The sequence below is a fragment of the Lactuca serriola genome, chromosome 5 (genome assembly GCF_051521515.1).
Source record: "Lactuca serriola cultivar US96UC23 chromosome 5, Lser_US96UC23_V15, whole genome shotgun sequence".
Lineage (NCBI taxonomy): Eukaryota > Viridiplantae > Streptophyta > Magnoliopsida > Asterales > Asteraceae > Lactuca > Lactuca serriola.
In genome coordinates, this window is record NC_136412.1 from 308556656 (window position 1) to 308576615 (window position 19960).

General features: G+C 31.4%; 3 protein-coding genes and 1 long non-coding RNA gene across 6 annotated transcripts; 2 read left to right on the forward strand and 2 right to left on the reverse strand.

Annotated features, from left to right (window-relative positions):
• The first annotated feature begins 510 nt into the window (after nucleotides 1-510).
• On the forward strand, nucleotides 511-3210 carry LOC145054887 (Protein kinase superfamily protein). The gene is made up of 6 exons (XM_079003148.1): nucleotides 511-859; nucleotides 1037-1380; nucleotides 1487-1622; nucleotides 2102-2238; nucleotides 2320-2443; nucleotides 2535-3210. Exons 1-6 carry the CDS (start codon nucleotides 802-804, stop codon nucleotides 3026-3028), a joined length of 1293 nt encoding a protein of 430 aa, XP_078859274.1. The 5' UTR covers nucleotides 511-801; the 3' UTR covers nucleotides 3029-3210.
• A 4042-nt stretch (nucleotides 3211-7252) lies between these two features.
• Nucleotides 7253-8342, reverse strand: LOC145051791 (uncharacterized). Its single transcript, XR_013683827.1, has 2 exons — nucleotides 8206-8342; nucleotides 7253-7773 (listed from the first exon to the last, which is right to left on the reverse strand). It is a non-coding gene; the product is annotated as an uncharacterized LOC145051791 (long non-coding RNA).
• A 1477-nt stretch (nucleotides 8343-9819) lies between these two features.
• Nucleotides 9820-12983, forward strand: LOC145054888 (uncharacterized). The gene is made up of 14 exons (XM_079003150.1): nucleotides 9820-10257; nucleotides 10480-10607; nucleotides 10699-10831; nucleotides 10932-11088; nucleotides 11162-11281; nucleotides 11380-11496; nucleotides 11585-11665; nucleotides 11780-11842; nucleotides 11936-11987; nucleotides 12106-12180; nucleotides 12309-12356; nucleotides 12466-12501; nucleotides 12594-12668; nucleotides 12759-12983. The coding sequence occupies exons 1-14, from the start codon at nucleotides 10095-10097 to the stop codon at nucleotides 12825-12827; spliced, it is 1317 nt and encodes a 438-aa protein (XP_078859276.1). The 5' UTR covers nucleotides 9820-10094; the 3' UTR covers nucleotides 12828-12983.
• A 675-nt stretch (nucleotides 12984-13658) lies between these two features.
• LOC145054889 (bifunctional protein FolD 1, mitochondrial-like) lies at nucleotides 13659-17408 on the reverse strand. Of its 3 annotated transcripts, none has more exons than XM_079003153.1 (6): nucleotides 17250-17408; nucleotides 16487-16789; nucleotides 16053-16375; nucleotides 15743-15961; nucleotides 15499-15666; nucleotides 13659-14062 (listed from the first exon to the last, which is right to left on the reverse strand). In XM_079003153.1, exons 2-6 carry the CDS (start codon nucleotides 16692-16694, stop codon nucleotides 13886-13888), a joined length of 1095 nt encoding a protein of 364 aa, XP_078859279.1. In that variant the 5' UTR covers nucleotides 16695-16789; nucleotides 17250-17408; the 3' UTR covers nucleotides 13659-13885. The 3 variants fall into 3 exon arrangements, with proteins under 3 accessions (XP_078859279.1, XP_078859277.1, XP_078859278.1); XM_079003151.1 differs by having other exon boundaries at nucleotides 15743-15979; XM_079003152.1 differs by lacking the exon at nucleotides 13659-14062 and adding an exon at nucleotides 15023-15244 and having other exon boundaries at nucleotides 15743-15979.
• Nucleotides 17409-19960: the final 2552 nt, after the last annotated feature.

Sequence of the window (19960 nt, forward strand, 5' to 3'; positions counted from 1 at the left end):
AGAAATTAGGTCAAGATGCTCAAACCTACCAAAAAGAATATTCAATCAAGATGTCAAATACTAATATACTATTTTTTGGGGTTTTACATTTGGCAATAACCAAAACGAATGATTTTTCAAAAGAAACCCGGATTTTTGTTGTTTGACATCGATACGCATTGATATAGATTTTTTTTTATAGAAAATAAAAAAATTATAATTTTGATATATTATTTTTTTCGATAAAAATAAGTTCAAAAAACATAAAAGCATAATGGACATAATAATTTTAAAAAATATATATATATAATTGATTTTTAGAATAAAGATGGGACATTATGTGCAATTTAGATGGTTAAACAGATAAAATAAAAACATCTAATGTTTTCTTAAAAAAAAAAATCTTACTAACCTTTTAAAATCTAAAAGGAGTGACGTATTATTATTTTTCTTATGTTTTTTTGTTCTAATTAAAAAAAAAAACAACAATATCTATATAAAATCTTTTTACTCGGGAAAGGAAAAGGAAAGGGGGGTGTAGATGTAATTTGACGATGATAACGAAGGAAAGAGGTGGAAGCGAGTGAGTTTGGAGTCAGAGAGGCGACTGAGACTGACCGACAGCGTGTTGCATTTCGGGAATCACACCAGCAAATTAACATCTGCTGAAACCCAAGCACAAGGACGGAGGTTGGGCGGCGGCGGTGGCGGCGAGGAGGAGGAGGAGGAGGAGGGGGAGGTCCGGGCGAAGAATGAGATACTGCACGATACGATCAGCCATATATTCATCCACGTCTACTGCTGTTGCTACATTCGCACAATATGGGTAATTGCGGTACTCGCGAAGAAGCTGCTGTCGTTTCAGATGCTCATCATCAAGGTTTCTTTTACTTTTTGATGACTTGTGTTACTTTTCAGTATTACTTCCAGATCTAGGTCGCCTTTTCATTGTTGGCGTAAAATTGAAATTATTGTGCATTTTGTTGCTTCGTTTTCAAGTCAATGTGCATTTTTCTATAATTACAACTAACATATGTTGGAATTAAAAATGGAACAGTTAAGCAGCTACAGGTGATATCTGGTAAACATCAGGGTTTGGATAAGAAGCATAGTCGGTCAATTTCGGATCTGAGCGATCCTTCCACACCTCGTAACAATCTGAACGTTATTGAGGATTTAAGAAATAACTCGCTCTTATATACTCATGTCATTGCCTTCACGCTGTTTGAGCTTGAAACCATCACCAAGAGCTTTAGGTCCGATTACATTCTTGGCGAAGGAGGTTTTGGGACTGTTTACAAGGGCTATATTGACGAGAATGTTAGGGTTGGTCTCAAATCTCTTCCTGTTGCTGTTAAGGTTCTCAACAAGGAAGGTCTTCAAGGCCACAGAGAATGGCTTGTAAGCTCCTCTAGTTCTCTGTCCTTGCAACAATAAGCTCTTTGTTTTGCTTTATCTTCCTTATGCCATTCTAATCAATATGTGTAATGGTGTTTTCGTGTTGCAGACTGAAGTTAATTTCCTTGGTCAGCTCAGACATCCCAATTTGGTGAAATTGATTGGGTATTGCTGTGAAGATGACCACAGATTGCTTGTTTATGAGTTCATGTTTCGAGGAAGCCTTGAGAATCACCTCTTTCGAAGTATGTAACTCCCTTCATTATATATCTTTTTTTTATGTCAAAACCCCCTTTTTCTTAACTTCATTACTGCATAACAAATACATGGCATCTGCATCCCTGCTAGCTGTAATACCAACAATGATCATAACATGTCTTTCTTGGTTACTGTATTAGAACTCTTAAGAGTGATAGGGAGGGGGATGTATGGGTTGCATCCCTTCATTATGTTTTAGCACCTAGGGCAAAATTGTTGATTACATCTGATTTGTTCCGTCTTTCTTGCCCTTTTAACAGTTTAATTGTGCTTTATCATTTTGTCATGTCTGTACTCTGATCACAAACATGTAAAGCTAATACTGATCTATCTAGTTGCATTATTGTAAATATCTTTAAGGAAATAGGGTTCTTGATAGCTCTTAGTGAGTGGGCTAAAGAACAAACGACTATACATAAACTAAATTATAAATGACTATTTTACCCTTCCCGATTGAAATCCTCAGAAACAAGTGCGCCATTATCATGGCCAACAAGAATGATGATTGCTCTTGGGGCAGCAAAAGGTTTAGCCTTCCTTCACAATGCTGAACGACCTGTAATCTATCGAGACTTCAAGACTTCCAACATTTTATTAGACTCAGTAACTCCTCTTCTCTTCTCTTCTCTTTCTTAAATATTTTTATCAATATGTGTAAATGTAAATTAATAAACAAATAAACAGGATTACACAGCTAAACTATCCGATTTTGGGCTTGCAAAAGCGGGTCCACAAGGAGACGAAACCCATGTATCAACCAGAGTCATGGGTACCTATGGCTACGCTGCTCCTGAATATGTCATGACTGGTATTTTAACTTATAATTTCATTATTGTTATTATTATTATTATTATTATATATTTTTGAAATCTTAAAAATTTGTGATGATTATATGATAGGACATCTGACAGCTAGGAGTGATGTGTACAGCTTTGGAGTTGTGCTTCTAGAACTTTTAACAGGAAAAAAGTCGGTTGACAAAACAAGACCAAGTAAAGAACAAAGCTTGGTTGACTGGGCAAGACCAAAGCTAAACGACAAAAGAAAACTCCTACAAATCATTGACCCAAGGCTGGAAAGTCAATATTCAGTCAGAGGAGCACAAAAAGCATGCAGTTTAGCCTACTACTGTTTAAGCCAAAACCCAAAAGCAAGACCATTAATGAGCGATGTGGTGGAAACCTTGGAGCCTTTACAAACCAGTAGTAGTAGCAGCTGTTCAAATGAAGTAGTCTCTTCTTCCATATCTCCTATAATTGGGCGTCATCATCTTGTTACTGGAAACTACCAGATGCATCATAAGTTTGTTCAAACTGTTGGAGCGGGTGCTGGGTGTCGATCCGCTAACCCGAATTGTTCCCCGGGTCAACCCCCTGCTTGTCGGGTCAGATGAATATGAAAGACGTATTATTTATATTATTATAAATATGTGTTGTGTTGTGTTGTTACTGGAAGAGTAGTTTGTAAATTTTATTTGCTGTGGTGTTTGTTTGTTTTCAAGTCGTTGGTACTTGAGACGATGATGGTTGTACATGGTGTCATGGTGATGGTATGATGTAGGTTTTGTTTTTGAGATTTTTGTTATGTTTGTGTGTGTGTGTGAAAATGATTGTGTGAAAAATGGTGAAATCGTGTACTTGCGGTTTTATTTATTTTTTTAAAATTTTCTTGTTAAGACATGTTGTTATGTGTTTGGTTCACAGAAAAGAGTCTTTGGAAAGTATTGATGTTTGACATGTCGATGAGGATGAATACAAAATGAATAGAGATGAAAGTTGGAGTAATTGTTTCTAGTGACAACGTGATCGACAATGGAGGACTTAGTGGGGGGTTATTTATCCGGTGAAATGGTTTTTAACTTCTAACGAAGAGGGTAGTTTATTTGGTCAATTTTATACTAAACAGTTTTTGTTTGGGTATTATGTTTTGTACAATTAAAGCATTTGTTAAGTGATATTTCATTTATTCATCTAATTATATTTAACTTTTTTTGTTTGGGATACTTACAAAGTGACTAATATTATTATTATGGAAGAGATAGGGAAATGAGGATCAAATCCGAAACGGGCATTTTCGATTTGGCCGGATAATATTCAATTTTCTCATTTGCATGAAACAATTTTAAAAAATTTCATTACCTTGGAACCTAAAATGTTTAGTTTCACAAAATGACATTTCCCTGTGCATTTGTATGGTAAGATACTTTGTTTTAGTTGTTTCTTTAACTTTTGGTTAAAATTTCGGACATGGCCTTGAAATTTCTGAAAAAGTTTTTTTTTAATATTCTTTTTGAAATTCCCAAAATGCGTAGTCTGAAATCTAAAACATGAATATGAAAAATGAAAAATACAGTTTTTTTCCCAAAATGCGTAGTCTAAAATCTAAAACATGAATGTGAAAAATACAGTTTTTTTTGTTATAAAGAATAATTTTAATGTAACATAAAGTTAGTTTAAAATGAAATTTCGGATACGATGGCCATTATTGCAAATGACTCCAAAGTTGGTTATAAAAAAATAAATTCACAAGTTTAATAGTCATTTTTGTATGAACATTAATACTTTTGCCCTTTCTATATTTTGATAATTATATACATAATAATTTCAATATTTTCTAAACTTTTGAAATTTCGACATGGTTATCTTTTTAATACCCATATCACAATATTTTTTTTAATTAAATTTTATTATCAACTAACATTTCTATTTATAATTATGTCAGGCGTTTAAATGAGAAAATTTTATAATTAAAACATTTCACAATGATGAAAGACATTCAAAAATAAAAAGGTAAATGAGAGTTTTATAAAATATTTCAAAAAGATGAAAAGTTTAAAAATAAAAAATTAAATGAGAAAATTTTATAAAATATTTCTCAAAAATGAAGATAAATTAGTTACTTAAAAAACTTTTGAAAGATTGTTGATGGTTTATAATAATAGGTTTAATTATTTAAAGTTGGTGAGAATTTGATGGGGGTAAAACAATTAAACTTTAGAAGAGGCCAATAACCATGGGCGATCTAATAAAATATTTCAAATAAACGAATTCAAATGTTTAATAATTATTAAAAAAAACATATAAAAAGGTTTTTAAGTACCAGTAGAGTTATGTAAGTTAATTTTTGTTGCAAAAAAGTTTTCGGAAAATGTGAAAGTAAAATAAAAAAGGTTATGCATTATGAATTATGATGCTCTAATTAACATGCATGATGCGATACAAAACAAACATTGCATCATCTAGGCCAGGCAAACTACATCTTGGGTTACAGTGAGACTGCTATTGCCATCAAGATTCCCTCATCACCCTCTTTCCTCGACCTTTCTAAACCACATATAATTATTTATTTATTTTTTTTAAAAACTCATTCATACTCTATTTCTCTCTTTCTCACTCTCTAAGTTTCAAGTGTGAATTAACGGAAATCGGAGCCATGGCCAGATACAGCATCCTCTTCTTGCTGCTTCTTCCGATCATCTGCAAAACCCATGGCCATTCATCGGAGATTGAACATCATGTAGTAGTGCCAGTGCCAGTGCCGGTGGATGACTACAGTTACAGGGTGTTGGAGGGTGGCCGGAGGATGCTTGGGCCGTTTCAGGTATGTTTGATGTGCAGGTGTTGTGTGATGGCCTCCGATCCAACCACCTGCACAAACATGCCGTGCTGTTTTGGCATAGACTGTCAGCTTCCTAACAAGCCCTTCGGTGTGTGTGCTTTCGTCCCCAAAACCTGCAACTGCACCACTTGCGCTTCTCCCTGACATTCAGATTCAAAACTTGTACATGTGACACAGAACATTTGCTCATGTTTTCTAGATTAATTCTCATATATTTATTCAAAGTATAAGTATAGATAATAATGAGACTGTACTTGTTTTTGCAGAGAATGAGCATTTTTTATTGGGAAACTCCCTATCTAGCTTATATTTTATTGTTATTTTTGCAACTGTGTTACTACTTCTTAAATACTTCAATGGTATTGATTTGTGTTCTTGAATGAAGTATTAAGTTCATCATTATTTGATATATGTTTGATGTTTGGTAAGTATGTTATCGTTAAATCATGCCACAATCACTTAGAACTCAGTCAATTCAAACAATTTTGATAAAACTAGCTGAAAATAATTAGAATATTTATAAAAATAATTGGAAACTTTTCAAATATAACCGTAAAACATAATAAATAAAAAAAATGGTTGTCTAAACTATAATTTTCAATAGTCATATTGCAACGTAAAAATTATTGAGTGTAGTTATGCAGGACACACATATCTATAATAACGTCATGGGTTCATCATGTGGTATGCAATCTAGATATAGTTCAATGAAATAAAAAACTGTTGCTTGCTGAGAGTTACGATGAGTGTAGTTATGCAGGACACACATATCTATAATAACGTCAATTTGAGTTTGCACACTAAATTTAGGCATTCGATGGAGTATTTTCCATCGACTCTCAGGATTCCAAATGACCATTCAATAATAAGAACAATTGAAAGCTTCTGGCATATTATTTGGAGGGTCGTTTTTAAATTAATATTGATGGTATCTTGTCTTGAAATATGGAACAATATATCCATTTCTATGTGGATAACCTTTATCTACCAAATAATATTTACTTGTTAAATTGGTGAACAAAAAAATAATAATAAAGTTATTTATATCATATTAGGCAAATAATAAAGATAATAATGACAATTTACCTTCACGTGGTTTTAGGAAATTCATTGATGGTGTGTTAATCGCATGAAGGAAAACACGTGTGTTATGTGTAGACCCCTCTCATCTAATAGATGCAAAGGTAAAACACACGTCAAAATCACAAGTTGCAATTACATTAAATGTTGGTATCCCTTTTCTACCGATATACCGTAACTGTTGAGTTTCAGGGATACATACGGCTATGTGTGTACCATTGATACATCCATTGCAATCCTAAAATTCAATTTAAAAAATATAATAATAACAAGTAATAAGAATGACTTATGCTATTAAACAAATTAAAAGAAACATAGAAATATAATACCTTAAAATATGACATATATCTTTTATCATTTTTGATTTGCAATGCTATAAATTAAAAGGTTGGATTTTTAGTCATATAATATCACGTGCTATATCGTTGAAAATTTTGTCTCGATAAGTTATTGCCTCTAAAACATCGTTGAAATTGCTCCCCAACATCTCTATTAGACAAACCTATTGCAAGTGTGTATATGAATTAATATCCCTAACTTTTCAACAGTTAACATGTTATCACTTGACTTTAATCCATTTTAATTCAGGTTCTTGAGTGAGCTTCATGAACACACTTGGATGCATTCTAAATGCATTAACACTTCCAATTGGATTTTCATTTAAAATTTCCTTCATCCGAACCACTCCTATTTGAGTTGATGTCTTACAAGGTACCTTGTATATATACTTATAAAAGTATTCAAAAGCAATGCCAATTGTAGAGCATGAATTCAATATTAACTGTAAAAAATAAAGTTTTATTTTCCTTTTCTTTCTTTCAATATACATTTAAGTGTTTGTACCTATTAAAGTTGGTTGTTATAAGCATAAAATATGTAGGAATATTATTAAATTTATAATTCATTAAAACACAAGGCATAATAAATCATAGATGTAGCATTAAAAATTGAAATAAATCAACTAAACAAGTATCCAGATGAAAATAAACAAACAAAACTAATTTAATCTGATCGTAATGAAATTTAAACAAGTAAATTTATTTGCCAACGTCTTTCTTATACTTCAGCCATGCCAATCTGCCATCATCATCTGGAAGACTTATAAATAATTCCCTCTTCACTGCATCTTCAAATAAACACATTGCAAAGCACCACAACTCGCTCCCTTGTGTCATTATTTCATCATCCACCATTCGGTTAATCAGATTTACAGCTGCATTTATACCAAAATCATGGCTTTGGCTGATAGAAGAGAAATCTGACTCTAATATTTCTAAAACACGTTTTTGAGTAGCAATTTGTTGAGTTAGAAACTCCAGAAGCTTCATAACTCCAGACGACTCTCTTTTCTTACGTTTCACTTGAGAGCTTTGTTTGGAACTCTTTTCTGCTTGATTAAGCACTGGTATTGTTCGGTGAGATCAGGTACATTGATGTTGGCTGATAATAATTAAACAAAGGAATAATAATAATAAGAGACAAACTAATACGAATTGAATAATAGTTATTCATAAGAATCATATATTACAACTCCTAAAGTGCGCTTATATATCAAACCTACAGTGGGACAAAAGAAACTCCAAGGGCAAAATGGTCATTATGTGGCCTGTGTTTATCAATTTATATTGAGATGGGGAGAGCCCGGTTGATCAAGAGGCTAACTAAGCTCCAACAGTTGTGTAGAAACCCAGGGGCAAAATGGTCCAGACCGGAATGCTTAATGGGTAATTAAATAAAGCAATAATGCTTAATGGGTCATCGTATGGATGATCACAATAGAGGACGAGAACCAAAATCACACATACAGAGTCAAGAGCAAAATCAAACATACGATTCATGGATATATGAAAAATTGTCGAAGAAAAAACATACGTAAGTTACCGGTGGGAATAGAAGCAGGAGGGGAAGATTGATCAGGAATGGCGGCAAGAGGCTTCTCTTTTCGTTAGTCGTTAGGTTACTTGAGACTTGAGAGCTGTAGAGAGTCTGAAAATTGAATATAAAAGCCCAATATAAACGCTTTTATCACTTATTGAATTCTATACGGGATATATGCCCTTCTTAAACATCAAAATATCATATTTACTAAATTTAATTTCTAAATATCATATTTATCCTTCATAAATTTTCTAAATATCATATTTACCATTCATAAAATTTCAAAATATCATATGTCCTTTTTAAACATCAAAATATCATATATGCTCTTCTTAAATATCAAAATATCGTATATGCACTTTTTAAACATCAAAATATCAATGGTAGTATCTAAAATATCCTTCATCTACAACATAATCAACAAAAAAAAAAAAAAAAAAAAAAAAAAAAAAAAAAAACAAAACAAAACCTAAACAATCAAAATATACATTCCATAGAGAGGGTTGAAGATGAATATTTTTGTTTGTCAAGAGGACGACATTCCAACAATTTAGAAGTTCACATTCCATTATCATAGACGTAAGGATAATATCGTTAAAATTTTTAATTATTATAGTAATTTTAAATTATAAAAATGATTATAAAATATTAAAAACATTATAAAAAAGGATTTGGGTAAATATGATATTTTGAAGATTTATGAAGAGTAAATATAATATTAAAAAATTAAGTTGGACAAATATGATATTTTGAACTTTAAAAGGGACATATATAAAATATAATTGGATTGCTTCAATTATCTATTCGATTTTCAGGCCTATCCAATAACCAATATAATCAAGTTGATTTTGAAATTTTGAAAACAATCCAATCCAATTGTAATTAGATATCCAATCCAATTGATCATTTTGAATTGAATCGATTAATGTAAGTTTCACTATGATATGTGTAAATATTAACTGTTGGATATACTTTTTTATTTAAACTTATTTTAAAATTGTGCTCAATTTAATTCACTAATTATAGATATAACTTATACAACGCCCATATAAAAACGAATTGAAAAAACTTTACTATAACAAGTTTTTCTTTTACATTGATTTAATGAAAAAACTTCAACAAAACCCTACTAGGCGATGCTTCAAATCATATACCTTACAAATTTTCTTGTTTTTTAAAAATACATAAGTCATTATTATCCAGTTTATTTATTGATTTTGTATTTTTTATCTTTTTTTTTTCCGCTTCAAATGCCATGTAATAATCCCAACAATATTAAATTTACCATAAGATGATTTCAATTTATCATGAGGATAGTGTTTTAAAAAAAAAATAAAAACAAATAGTTGCTTTCGTACGCTTACACTTTTTCTCTACATACAATGGTTTATGTTTTAGAAAATTAAATTATAGAAAAAATATTACTAGAAATATAATGCTTGTATGATTGATCGTTAACAAACAATAAATTTTGAAGGAACATTATTTTGTATTTTGGACGTTTAGTTTGTAGTTTGTACTAATAATATTTAATAAAACGGAAAAAGTGAAATTTTGAAAATAAATGGTGATTGAGTTAACCAACTTCGAAAGAAACATAAATGAATGGAAACACCGAATCGTAACGGTAAAGTTGGTGGTTCCTTTTCTTCCTTCGTCACCCACCGCCACCAAGCAAGGATCTTCTTCTAAACTCAGGATATTCTCTTTTCTCTATCCTCAAATTTCATTACTTTATAGTCCCCAACAAATAATTATACCTTTCCGGATGAAGAAGAAGATCGATGAATTTTGCATACTACAAAGTGAATCAATGCAGCAGCACTAGTTAGTTATATACAGAGCAGAGCCTGATCTGAGTGATCAATCGATTATCAATTAGAATGCCTTCCAAAGGTGGTATTCTTCCCATAACCAGAGCTTTTCTTTCTTCTTACTATGATAAACACCAATTTCCTTCCATTTCCGACGACGTTTCCCGCCTTTCCCAACAGCTTCACACCTGTTCCGATCATCTGCGGAAGATTTCCCTTCCGCTTCCAGAAGGTTCGATTATTTATTTCCCTCGCTTTTTTTCGTTTTCTGTCATGTAATTTCACAATTCCTTACTCGTAATACTGTAAAATGGCTTTTGATAGAAGATCAACAAGGGTATGTCTCTTGTTAGAAGATCAATTAGGATTTTTTTTTCTTGAGATGCTATAAGTACTATTTAGGCTTTGTGCCCCTTTTGCTTGTGCATAAAACCCTAATGTCCATTGACTTCAGGAGAAAGATTGTTGCTAAAAGAAGTGGAGATGCAGCCACCACATAAAATTGATGAGAATATGTGGAAAAATCGAGAGCAGATTGAAGAAATCATTTTCTTGCTAGAACGCTCTCATTGGCCAAAATCTGTGAGAATCAAAGTTTTTTAAATTCTTGTTAACTACATCTTAAATTTAGTTCCATTTAGCAAAAGAGTTTTCCTGTTTGTTTAAAAATCAGCTTCAAGATCAGTCCACACCCGAAGATGTTGAGCTTGGTCATCTTCTTAAAAAGCTTAAAGATAAATGTGAAGGTATATTGAAGGTTTTGGAATCCTTTCAATCCAAGAGTTCTGAAAATGTGTTCAACACAGGTTAGTATTCTCAGAGCCTTTTTTGTTTTCCAATTATGGGGTGATATTCAAATCTTGATGTGTCTCTCTTTTTTTTTTTTATAAAAATAAATGGCAACAGTTATGACATATATGCCCCAAGACTTTCGAGGTGCACTAATTAGACAACAAAGAGAGCGCTCTGAGAGGAATAAAAAAGCTCAAGTAGATGCAATTGTAACATCTGGTGGATCCATACGCGATAAATATGCTCTCCTATGGCATCAACAAATGGAAAGGTAATTATTATTATTATTATTATTATTATTATTATTATTATTATTATTATATAATAAAAATATTTGTGTCCAGGAGAAGACAATTAGCTCAACTGGGTTCAGCTGCAGGTGTGTATAAGACGGTTGTGAAATACTTAGTAGGTGTGCCACAGGTTCTACTGGATTTTGTAAAGCAGATAAATGATGATCAAGGGTATATATGTATTTCTTAATCTTTTCTATAAAAATATTTTTTTTAAAAAAAAAATTATAAAAATCTGGTCTTGAGTTGCTAAATTGTTACATATTTAGGCCAATGGAGGAACAGAGGTATCGGTATGGGCCCCCTATGTATGCCCTTACAAATTTGGTGCTTAATATTCGCCTTTTCATTTCTTTGTCATGGTTACGCTTTCAAGATATTAAATTGTGAGCTTCATCATTCTTTTTATTTATTAGTTTTTAAGTTATACAACAAGTGATTTGATTTTCATTTACAAATTATAATAATAACCAGGGAGAAGCATCAAATATCTATGTTAGAAGAAGCGATTAATGTCTATACGTCTGAGTTGGAAAGATTCTTGAGTTTCATTGGGTAATGAATAATAATTCTCTATTCTTACTTATTTGTTTGTGTTGATTGAAGGACACATGGCATATTGGTATTGGTTTGTACATGATGAAAAGTGTCTTGTATATGTTTTTATAGGGAAGTTTTTGCAAATTCTCCTTTCTTTGTTACGGCTGAGGAAGCTGGTGCAATAGAAGCAACGTAAGTGTTAAAACTTAAATCGTCCTTTATATACCTTGTATTTTGAATTATTGAAATGATTTATTATCTTTATATTATGATTTTTTTTTGTAGTAAAAATGATGACTATAGAGAAACAAGTGTCCTCGCAGGGACAACTTTTGAGGTATTTCTTTACCCAATATCAAATGTTTCCTTTTTTTTTTTTTTTTTTTTCTATTTGACATTATATTATCATTGTATTTAAAACTTTATCGCTTAAATTACATTCTTTTTCCGTTTAGGTTTCATTGGATGTGGAATCAGTAAATTCATACATTGCTTGGGATTTCTCCATAGCACAAGGGAGAATCAGCATGGTACATATCTACTATATATTTTCAACTTTTTTTTAGTTGAAAATAACTAAATAATTTTTATAAGTCCTTTTTCCATTGTAAGTAAGCAATGAAATTACTCAGATGTTGATATGTGAAATGTTGCACAGAATATTGGATTCAGCATAGAGTACACAAATTCTTCGGGACAAAAAACAGTAAGTTAAGCCATGCACATATTAACACTTCTAATTTTTTTTTTTATTATATTTTCTCACGTGTATTTTTTTTATTAATTGGTTTTTTAATGTGTTTCATTTTATATAGCTAATCTTGCCTTATAGGCGGTATGAGTCTGACCAAGTAAGTAACTTTTTTTTTTTTGAAAAGATAAATAGCATTTTAATAAATAGCATTGGAAATGAAATGGAAGGGTTTGATGAATTATGTTGCAGGGTAACTTTTGTACAATCATGGGTGGCAAGTATACACTGATTTGGGATAATTCTTTTTCAACGTTCTTCAAAAAGGTTGGTGTTTCATAATTTACGATTGATTGAAATTTTACTTAAATAAATAGTAAGAATAAAATAGGTGACTTTAATTCTTTAAACAAACAGGCCCTTCGATACAAGGTGGACTGTATAGCACCAGTTGTGGAATCAATAGATGAAGAAATGTGCAATTAATGCAAGGTGTATATATGTAATTATGTATCTTGCAATTTAACAAGTTGTATCTGTAAAAACCATAAAGGGATTGTGCACATGTTTTAAACAACATATTTGGTACTAATTCACCTTAATACTTCTTAAAGTACTTTTAACTAATTTTATTTTCATAAATATATCCAAATAGACGTGAATATGGTTAGATAAGGTCTTATATAACATTTTAGACAGGTTAAAAAGAATTAGTTTGTTTAAAAAAATTATATTAAAAAGTTTAACCGTGGGAAATTTTTTTGATAACTGGACACAAATGTACTTTAAAGGTTTTAGATAATACATAAATAGGCCTTAATAATTTTTAAATAAATATAAGTAGGCCTATAATAAATCTAAGTACACCTAAAATGACTTAAATAGTATATTTAAATACACTTAGTAGGACCTAAGTAGATCTTCGTAGGTCCTAACTTGTCTTAATTGAGTCCTAAATTGTGCCAATTTGGGCTGTATATCTTAGTAGGCCATGTGTTGTAGATTAAGACTTTAATTGATTCTGTCCCCTAAATATTCTTAAATAATTTTATATAAAACTTAATTTCCCAAATTGACCTTAAATAACATAAAATACTTAAAACAAATCTTAACAGAGCTAAAAACACTTTTGGTTTCAATAGAGTACCTAAATAGATATAGGTAGACGTCAAAAAAATATCTTCGATTGACCTAAAGTTATTTCAGTTGGTCCTAAATAGATATAAAGTAAAGGCAAGATATAAGTAAGTGGTCCTAAATAGATATAAGTGGCATCAAAAGGTAATACATATTAGATAGACCAAAAAATTGCCTTGATTGGTGGAAAATGTAAGACTTTTTGACTTGTATGCGTTTTAAATAAGCATATATAAAAACTTTACAGGTCTTGAACTGAATAGACATCAAAAAGTCCAAAACAAATTCTAATCTTCCCTAATTTAAACCAAAACCATTATGGAATATACATTTTGCAATGATTAAACAACATACATAAAACTTTGTTATCTTATGCCCCCTAAAATGTGAACCCAAACACCAACTCGTCAAACAAAGTTGTATTTACGTGCAGCCGACTGAAGGGTATTGCAAAGCAACATGGCAACAGTCATGGGGCCCACTCCACCTGGCACAGGAGTAATTGACGAAGCTACCCTTGATGCTTCCTCAAAGCACACATCTCCTATCAACCGATAACCTCCTTCCTCACAACCCCCCTCCTCCTACACACCCAATTTAACCATTATAAGGCTGTCCGGAGTGGAAAGGTCTCCACGCATGAACACCGCCCCCAGCCTTTGTGGGTTGGGCGTGACATGGCTACGAAGACGTAAGAAGATGCAGTATTTGATTGGTGGGTCAATTTTTTGACCGTTGATAGCATTTAATAAAAAAAATTACGTTTTTTATTTTTAATTTAATTTCTCTCTATATATACATTCATTTTACATATATTTTTCAAAACAAAACACATAAACTCTTTCAAATCAAACACACATATTCAACAAAAAAATGGATAATTTTTTCGATTGAGTTTCTTCTTCATCGGATGACAAGTTGGTATTGCATATTGTCTGCGGCACAAGACATGGTTCGTGAGAGAGACGAAAGTTCACATGGCGAGAAGAAACATAGAAAATGGATCAACCGGGATTGAGAGGCGGCAAATGAACTTTTGGTACGTAATTATTTTGCCCCTGATAGTTTATATAATCTTTCGAAATTTGATGCGTCTACGGCTATGCCATATCCCAATTGTCTACGAGCGGCCATACATTTTTGTATTGTAGTAAAACCACGTTTATCTCTAGCATCCCATATTAATTGGAAAATTTCATAATTACATTCCAAATCTCTATCTATACGTAAGAATAAATTTCTACTAATACGAAAACGTTCTTCAAATTTCGATAGATCATATAAACTATCAGGGGCAAAATAATCAAATACCAAAAGTTCATTTGTCGCCTCTCGATCCCGGTTGATCCATTTTCTACGATTCTTCTCGTCGTGTGAACTTTCGCCTCTCTCACGAACCATGTCTTGTGTTGCAGACAATAGTGTATGCAATACCAACTCGTCATCAGATGAGAAGAAACTGAACTTTATCCATTTTTTGTTGAATGTGTGTGTTTTGAAAGAGTTTGTGTGTCTTGTTTTGAAAAATATATGTAAAATGAATGTATAGATAAAGAGAAATTAAATTAAAAATAAAAAACATAATTTTTTTATTAAATGCTATCTACAGTCGAAAAATTGACCCACCAATAAAATACAACGTCTTCTTCTGTCTTTGTAGCCATGTCACACCCTACCCACCAAGGTTGGGGGCTGTGTTCATGCGTGGAGAGGGCCTCCATGTGAGCAGCTCCATTCCGAACAACCTTAAGGCTTTGTTCTGCACACTATTCTTTTCAAACTAAGTTTTTTAAAAATTTTACAAATATACCCTTTATTATTAAAATAATAATAATAATAAAATAAATAAATAAAACTCATTCTTCTATACGCCGTTTTATGTCAATTTACATTTCCCAGCTAGCTTTTAACAAACGTCATTTTTTATGAGTTAGCAGTTGTTTTCAGCTAGTCTGTCAAATATAGCCTAAATGTTTTCAATTGGTATTTATATAATTAAGGTATTATAATTTATAAGTACCTCAACAGGATGAGTTCCAACATCAACAACAACAGCACCAGGTTTGATCCAGTCTCCACGCACCAAATTAGGTATTCCAACCGCACTCACCACAATGTCAGCTTCTCGTGTTATTTCTTCAGGGTTTGATGTTGATTCATTAACAACACTAACAGTTGCATTATGCCTCTGACCCCACAAATAATTAAAATTTCCAAATTTCCAAATTAATAATATCTGTATATACCATGAGAGAGAGAATCACCTGTAACAGCAAGGACACGGGTAAACCTACAATGTTGCTTCTACCAATGACAACAGCATTCTTTCCCATTATCTCCACACCTGATCTGATCAATAGCTCAACACAGCCCTTCGGAGTGCATGGGATAAATAACGGTTCCCTTCCCCTCATCGCCAGGTGTCCCATGTTCATTGGATGAAAACCATCCACATCCTTTTCCAGTCTCAACACACCCAAAATCTTCTCTTCGTTTAGATGCTGTTTCAAGTTTCAAGTTTCAAGTCTAACCAAAATCAAATCAAAGTAAATTTGCTATTTCTTTCCGAATTACCTGAGGAAGAGGAAGCTGCACGAGGATACCATGAAAAGATGGATCTGTGTTAAACCTCATTATAGCATCAATAACTTCATCTTCATTACACTTATCTGAAAATTGAGTCAAGTCAAACTTGAATCCAGCCTCCTCACATGCTTTCATCTTGTTACGAACATATGTTAGGGAATCCCTCCTCTCCCCTACCAAAATCACACCCAATCCAGGAACCTCACCAATTGTCTTCTTCATTCTTCTCACCTCAACACCCACTGCTGATATAATTTCCTCTGCAATTTGTTTTCCATCGATCACTCTAGCAATCTCCTTCTCATCACTGCCTGTTTTCAAATATCAGTCACACGAAGCTTGTAAGATGTAATAAACACAAAAAAAATATGAATGAAATTTGAATTTGACAAGTGGATAAGTTAATCAAATAATCTGTTTACCGAGTTTGTGGGTCGATGGAGGATTATAATTGGTAGAACTAGAAGTCCATACATCAGGGAAATCTAGGGAAACAAGAGGAGGAGACTTGAGGATTTGGTTATCATAACCAGTTGCAGAGGTATTTAGAGTCCTTGAGGTCGATAACAATAGGGGATTCTTTCTCCACCAGGAAACTACAATACTTTGCACTTTATTTTTCAATGCCATTGTTTTGTTTCTTTTTTGATACTACTGTAGATGACTGGCCATCATCATCATCATCATCTTCTTCTTCTATGAAGTCTTGAGTTATCTCCACGAGGCTAATCAAGAGCAGCATAACAATGAATCAATGTTGCAGCTTATGCATTCAAGAGAAAAGCTTGCGAGGAAACAAAACCACATGGAAACCGATATAAACACGCAACGTTGCCTATTTCATATCAATTGCGCAGAAAGCAGTTTATAAGGATCTACACGAATTACAAAATCTCATTTTCGGGTAATAATAGAATTTGGCAATTTGCATAAGCATAAGCATGTTTCCAAGGGATGACTCCATGGTGGCGTTTCCACACAAGATATTCTCGAATTCATACAGCGTAAGATGGGCATAAAGTGAGACTCAGAGTCCATTATAGAGTAAATAAACTCCTTCGAAGAAGGTCACTCTGGTTCGATATCAATCTTGGAGTTGACAAAAGGTTCAAGGTTTTGATAAAAATCATCGGTAACTAGAAATTCAAACTCGAGCCTGAAATTAAAACAATAAACGGAACTTACCGAATTTGAAGGAGCCAAAATATCTCTTACAGAAAAATCGCTGGATTTTGTTATAATCGGCGGCGGCGGCCGGGCCGAAGGTGGGGGGGGAAAGGGAAGTGTTTTGCGGTTCAAACGGGAATGGTTGAATTACAAAAAGGTTTATTGGGGTGTTTGCCAAATACTTGCCTAACTACTTATTGGAGCATATTGCAACTCAAAAATTAATTTACTTTTATTTATTTAAAATATTTTATAAAACATTCAGTTACTTTTTAATCACATATCATATTTCAAATAATTAAAAATAATAAAATACATTATTTTAAAATAAATATATTTACATCGGAAAAATTAATACGAAAAAGTTAATGTCATGGTTATAAAAAGCTTGAAAATATTATATAACGAGTGGTTCTGAATTCAAAAAAAAAAAAAAAAAAAAAGTATATACGTTATATATTACAAGAAAACAAAGCAAATATGTTATATGCTTCAAGAGTAGTAATCAATAAAAAGGTAAATAGGTTATATGTTCTAATAAGAAAATAAGCTATATGTTTTAATGGTGTTAAGCTGTCAATAAAAAAATATAAATGAAATTAGTAAATAAAGTATAAGAAAAATAGTATTGGGATGCTCTTATGAATTTAAAATTTTTAGAACAAAAACTCTTAATATAAAGTGCTTTTAAATAGATTTTTAGAGCGATTAATTTTTAATTATTTTTAAATATCATATAATTATATATTTTTTTAATAGTTTATAATTATTTTTGCCAAATATTTCTATACAAATAAAAATTATTTTTTCCAATTTCTATTATTTTTGTAAAACATATCTTATACCTATGCCTCATCTTGCAATTAGCTTATGCTGATTTACTTATTTTATCATAAAAATTGTAAACTAGGCAATCAAAAGAGTTTCATTTTTATCAGACTATTCGAAGCCACAAGTGTTTGTTTTGTGATTTACAGCATGCATCATATAGTTGATTTAATTTTAAAATTACATTTGAAGGCATGCTTGGTTTTACCCATAATAATCGTTAGACATGGTCGGCTCAATTAGTTTGGGATTCTAAACAAACTAAAAATTTGGAACCCTTTAACATTTACTATACTTAATGTTATAAACATCTCTTTTTTATTCGGGTTTGAGACCAACAATAATAAAATAAAAAGTTAACAAATGGCGGAGTTAATTTTTTTTTTATGTATATGTTTTTTGTGAATATATTTTATGACATAAATTTAATTTTTCTAACATTTTTAGATGCAAATTCTTTAATGAAATTTTCATAATCAAAATTTTTTACAAACTGTTTTTCAATTGACAAAATAGTTAATTCATTTAATATTTCTTGTGACATTGTAGATCTTAAATAATTTTTTAACAGTTTTAATTTAGAAAAACTTCTTTCAGGCAACAATTACATGAATAGTTAACATAATCCTATAGGCAACATATGCATTTGGAAAAGAACTAAACTTTTTAATGTAATTAAGTATATTAGTAATTGTATCATGTTCTAAATGTATAATATGTCTTAAAAGTTTTAGTTCATGAAATAAATCTAAACCATCAATATATAAGCTATCATCATGCTTTAAAGATTTTTCAAGATTTAAACAATGTTCTTTTAAAGTATTTTCATCAAATGATTTTAATTTTTCTATACTAAATAGAGAACCAAAAATATTTTTGAACTCGTTAAATTGTTCAAATCTACTTTTAACTGAAGTAATGGCTTTATCTATTATATATAAAAAGTAATCAATTTTAAATAATTAAAGAGGAGTTTTAATAGTTTCATTAGCAACATTTTCATCATATCGTCTATTTCTTTGAATGATACGTTTTTCACGAAATTCAGGTTTTACATTCATTTCTAAAGCCAATTCTTTTGCATAATCTAAAGTCTTTTCAAATCCGTCTTCTCTAAATTCTTCAAAGAAACACAAGAGTCCATTTAGTTGATTTATGGCATCATCAATACACATATCACTTGATTGCAAGCTTTTACTAACAATGTTAATAGCAAACAAAACATCATACCAAATAATCATTTCTAATAAAAAATTCATAGTTTTCAAGTTCATATGTAGCTAAACATTTAGCCTCACTTTTAATTTTTGAATCTCCATAATTTTTGGATAATTGTGAAAGTGATTTTCTTAATCGTGGTGCTTGAAATCTATTTGCTTTTACACTTTCTACCCTACTTTCCCAACGAGTTTGTGACGATGATTTAAGTGTTAGGTTTAATATATTATCTTCTAATAATTTCCACCTTTGAGTTGATGAAGCAAATATCGAATATATACGTTGTATAACTCCAAAAAATTCACTAGTTTTATCACACGAATTAGTCATATCAAAATTACTAAATTTAAACTATGACAACCACAATGAGTGTAGAATGCTCTAGGGTTAATATCTAACAATCGTTTCTGCACATCTTGATGTTTTCCTTTCATATTTAAACCATTGTCGTAACCTTAACCCCTAACATCATTTATATCTAGTCATATATTTCTTAATTTCATCAACTATAGCATCATATAAACATTTATCGGTTGTATTATTAACAGTTAAAAATCCTAGAAAGTATTCCTTAACTTTTATTAGAGTTGTTGAAAGATCTAAACATCGTAAGATAATTGACATTTGTTCCTTATGACTTGTATCATGAGTACGATCAAGTATTATTGAAAAGTATTTAACAT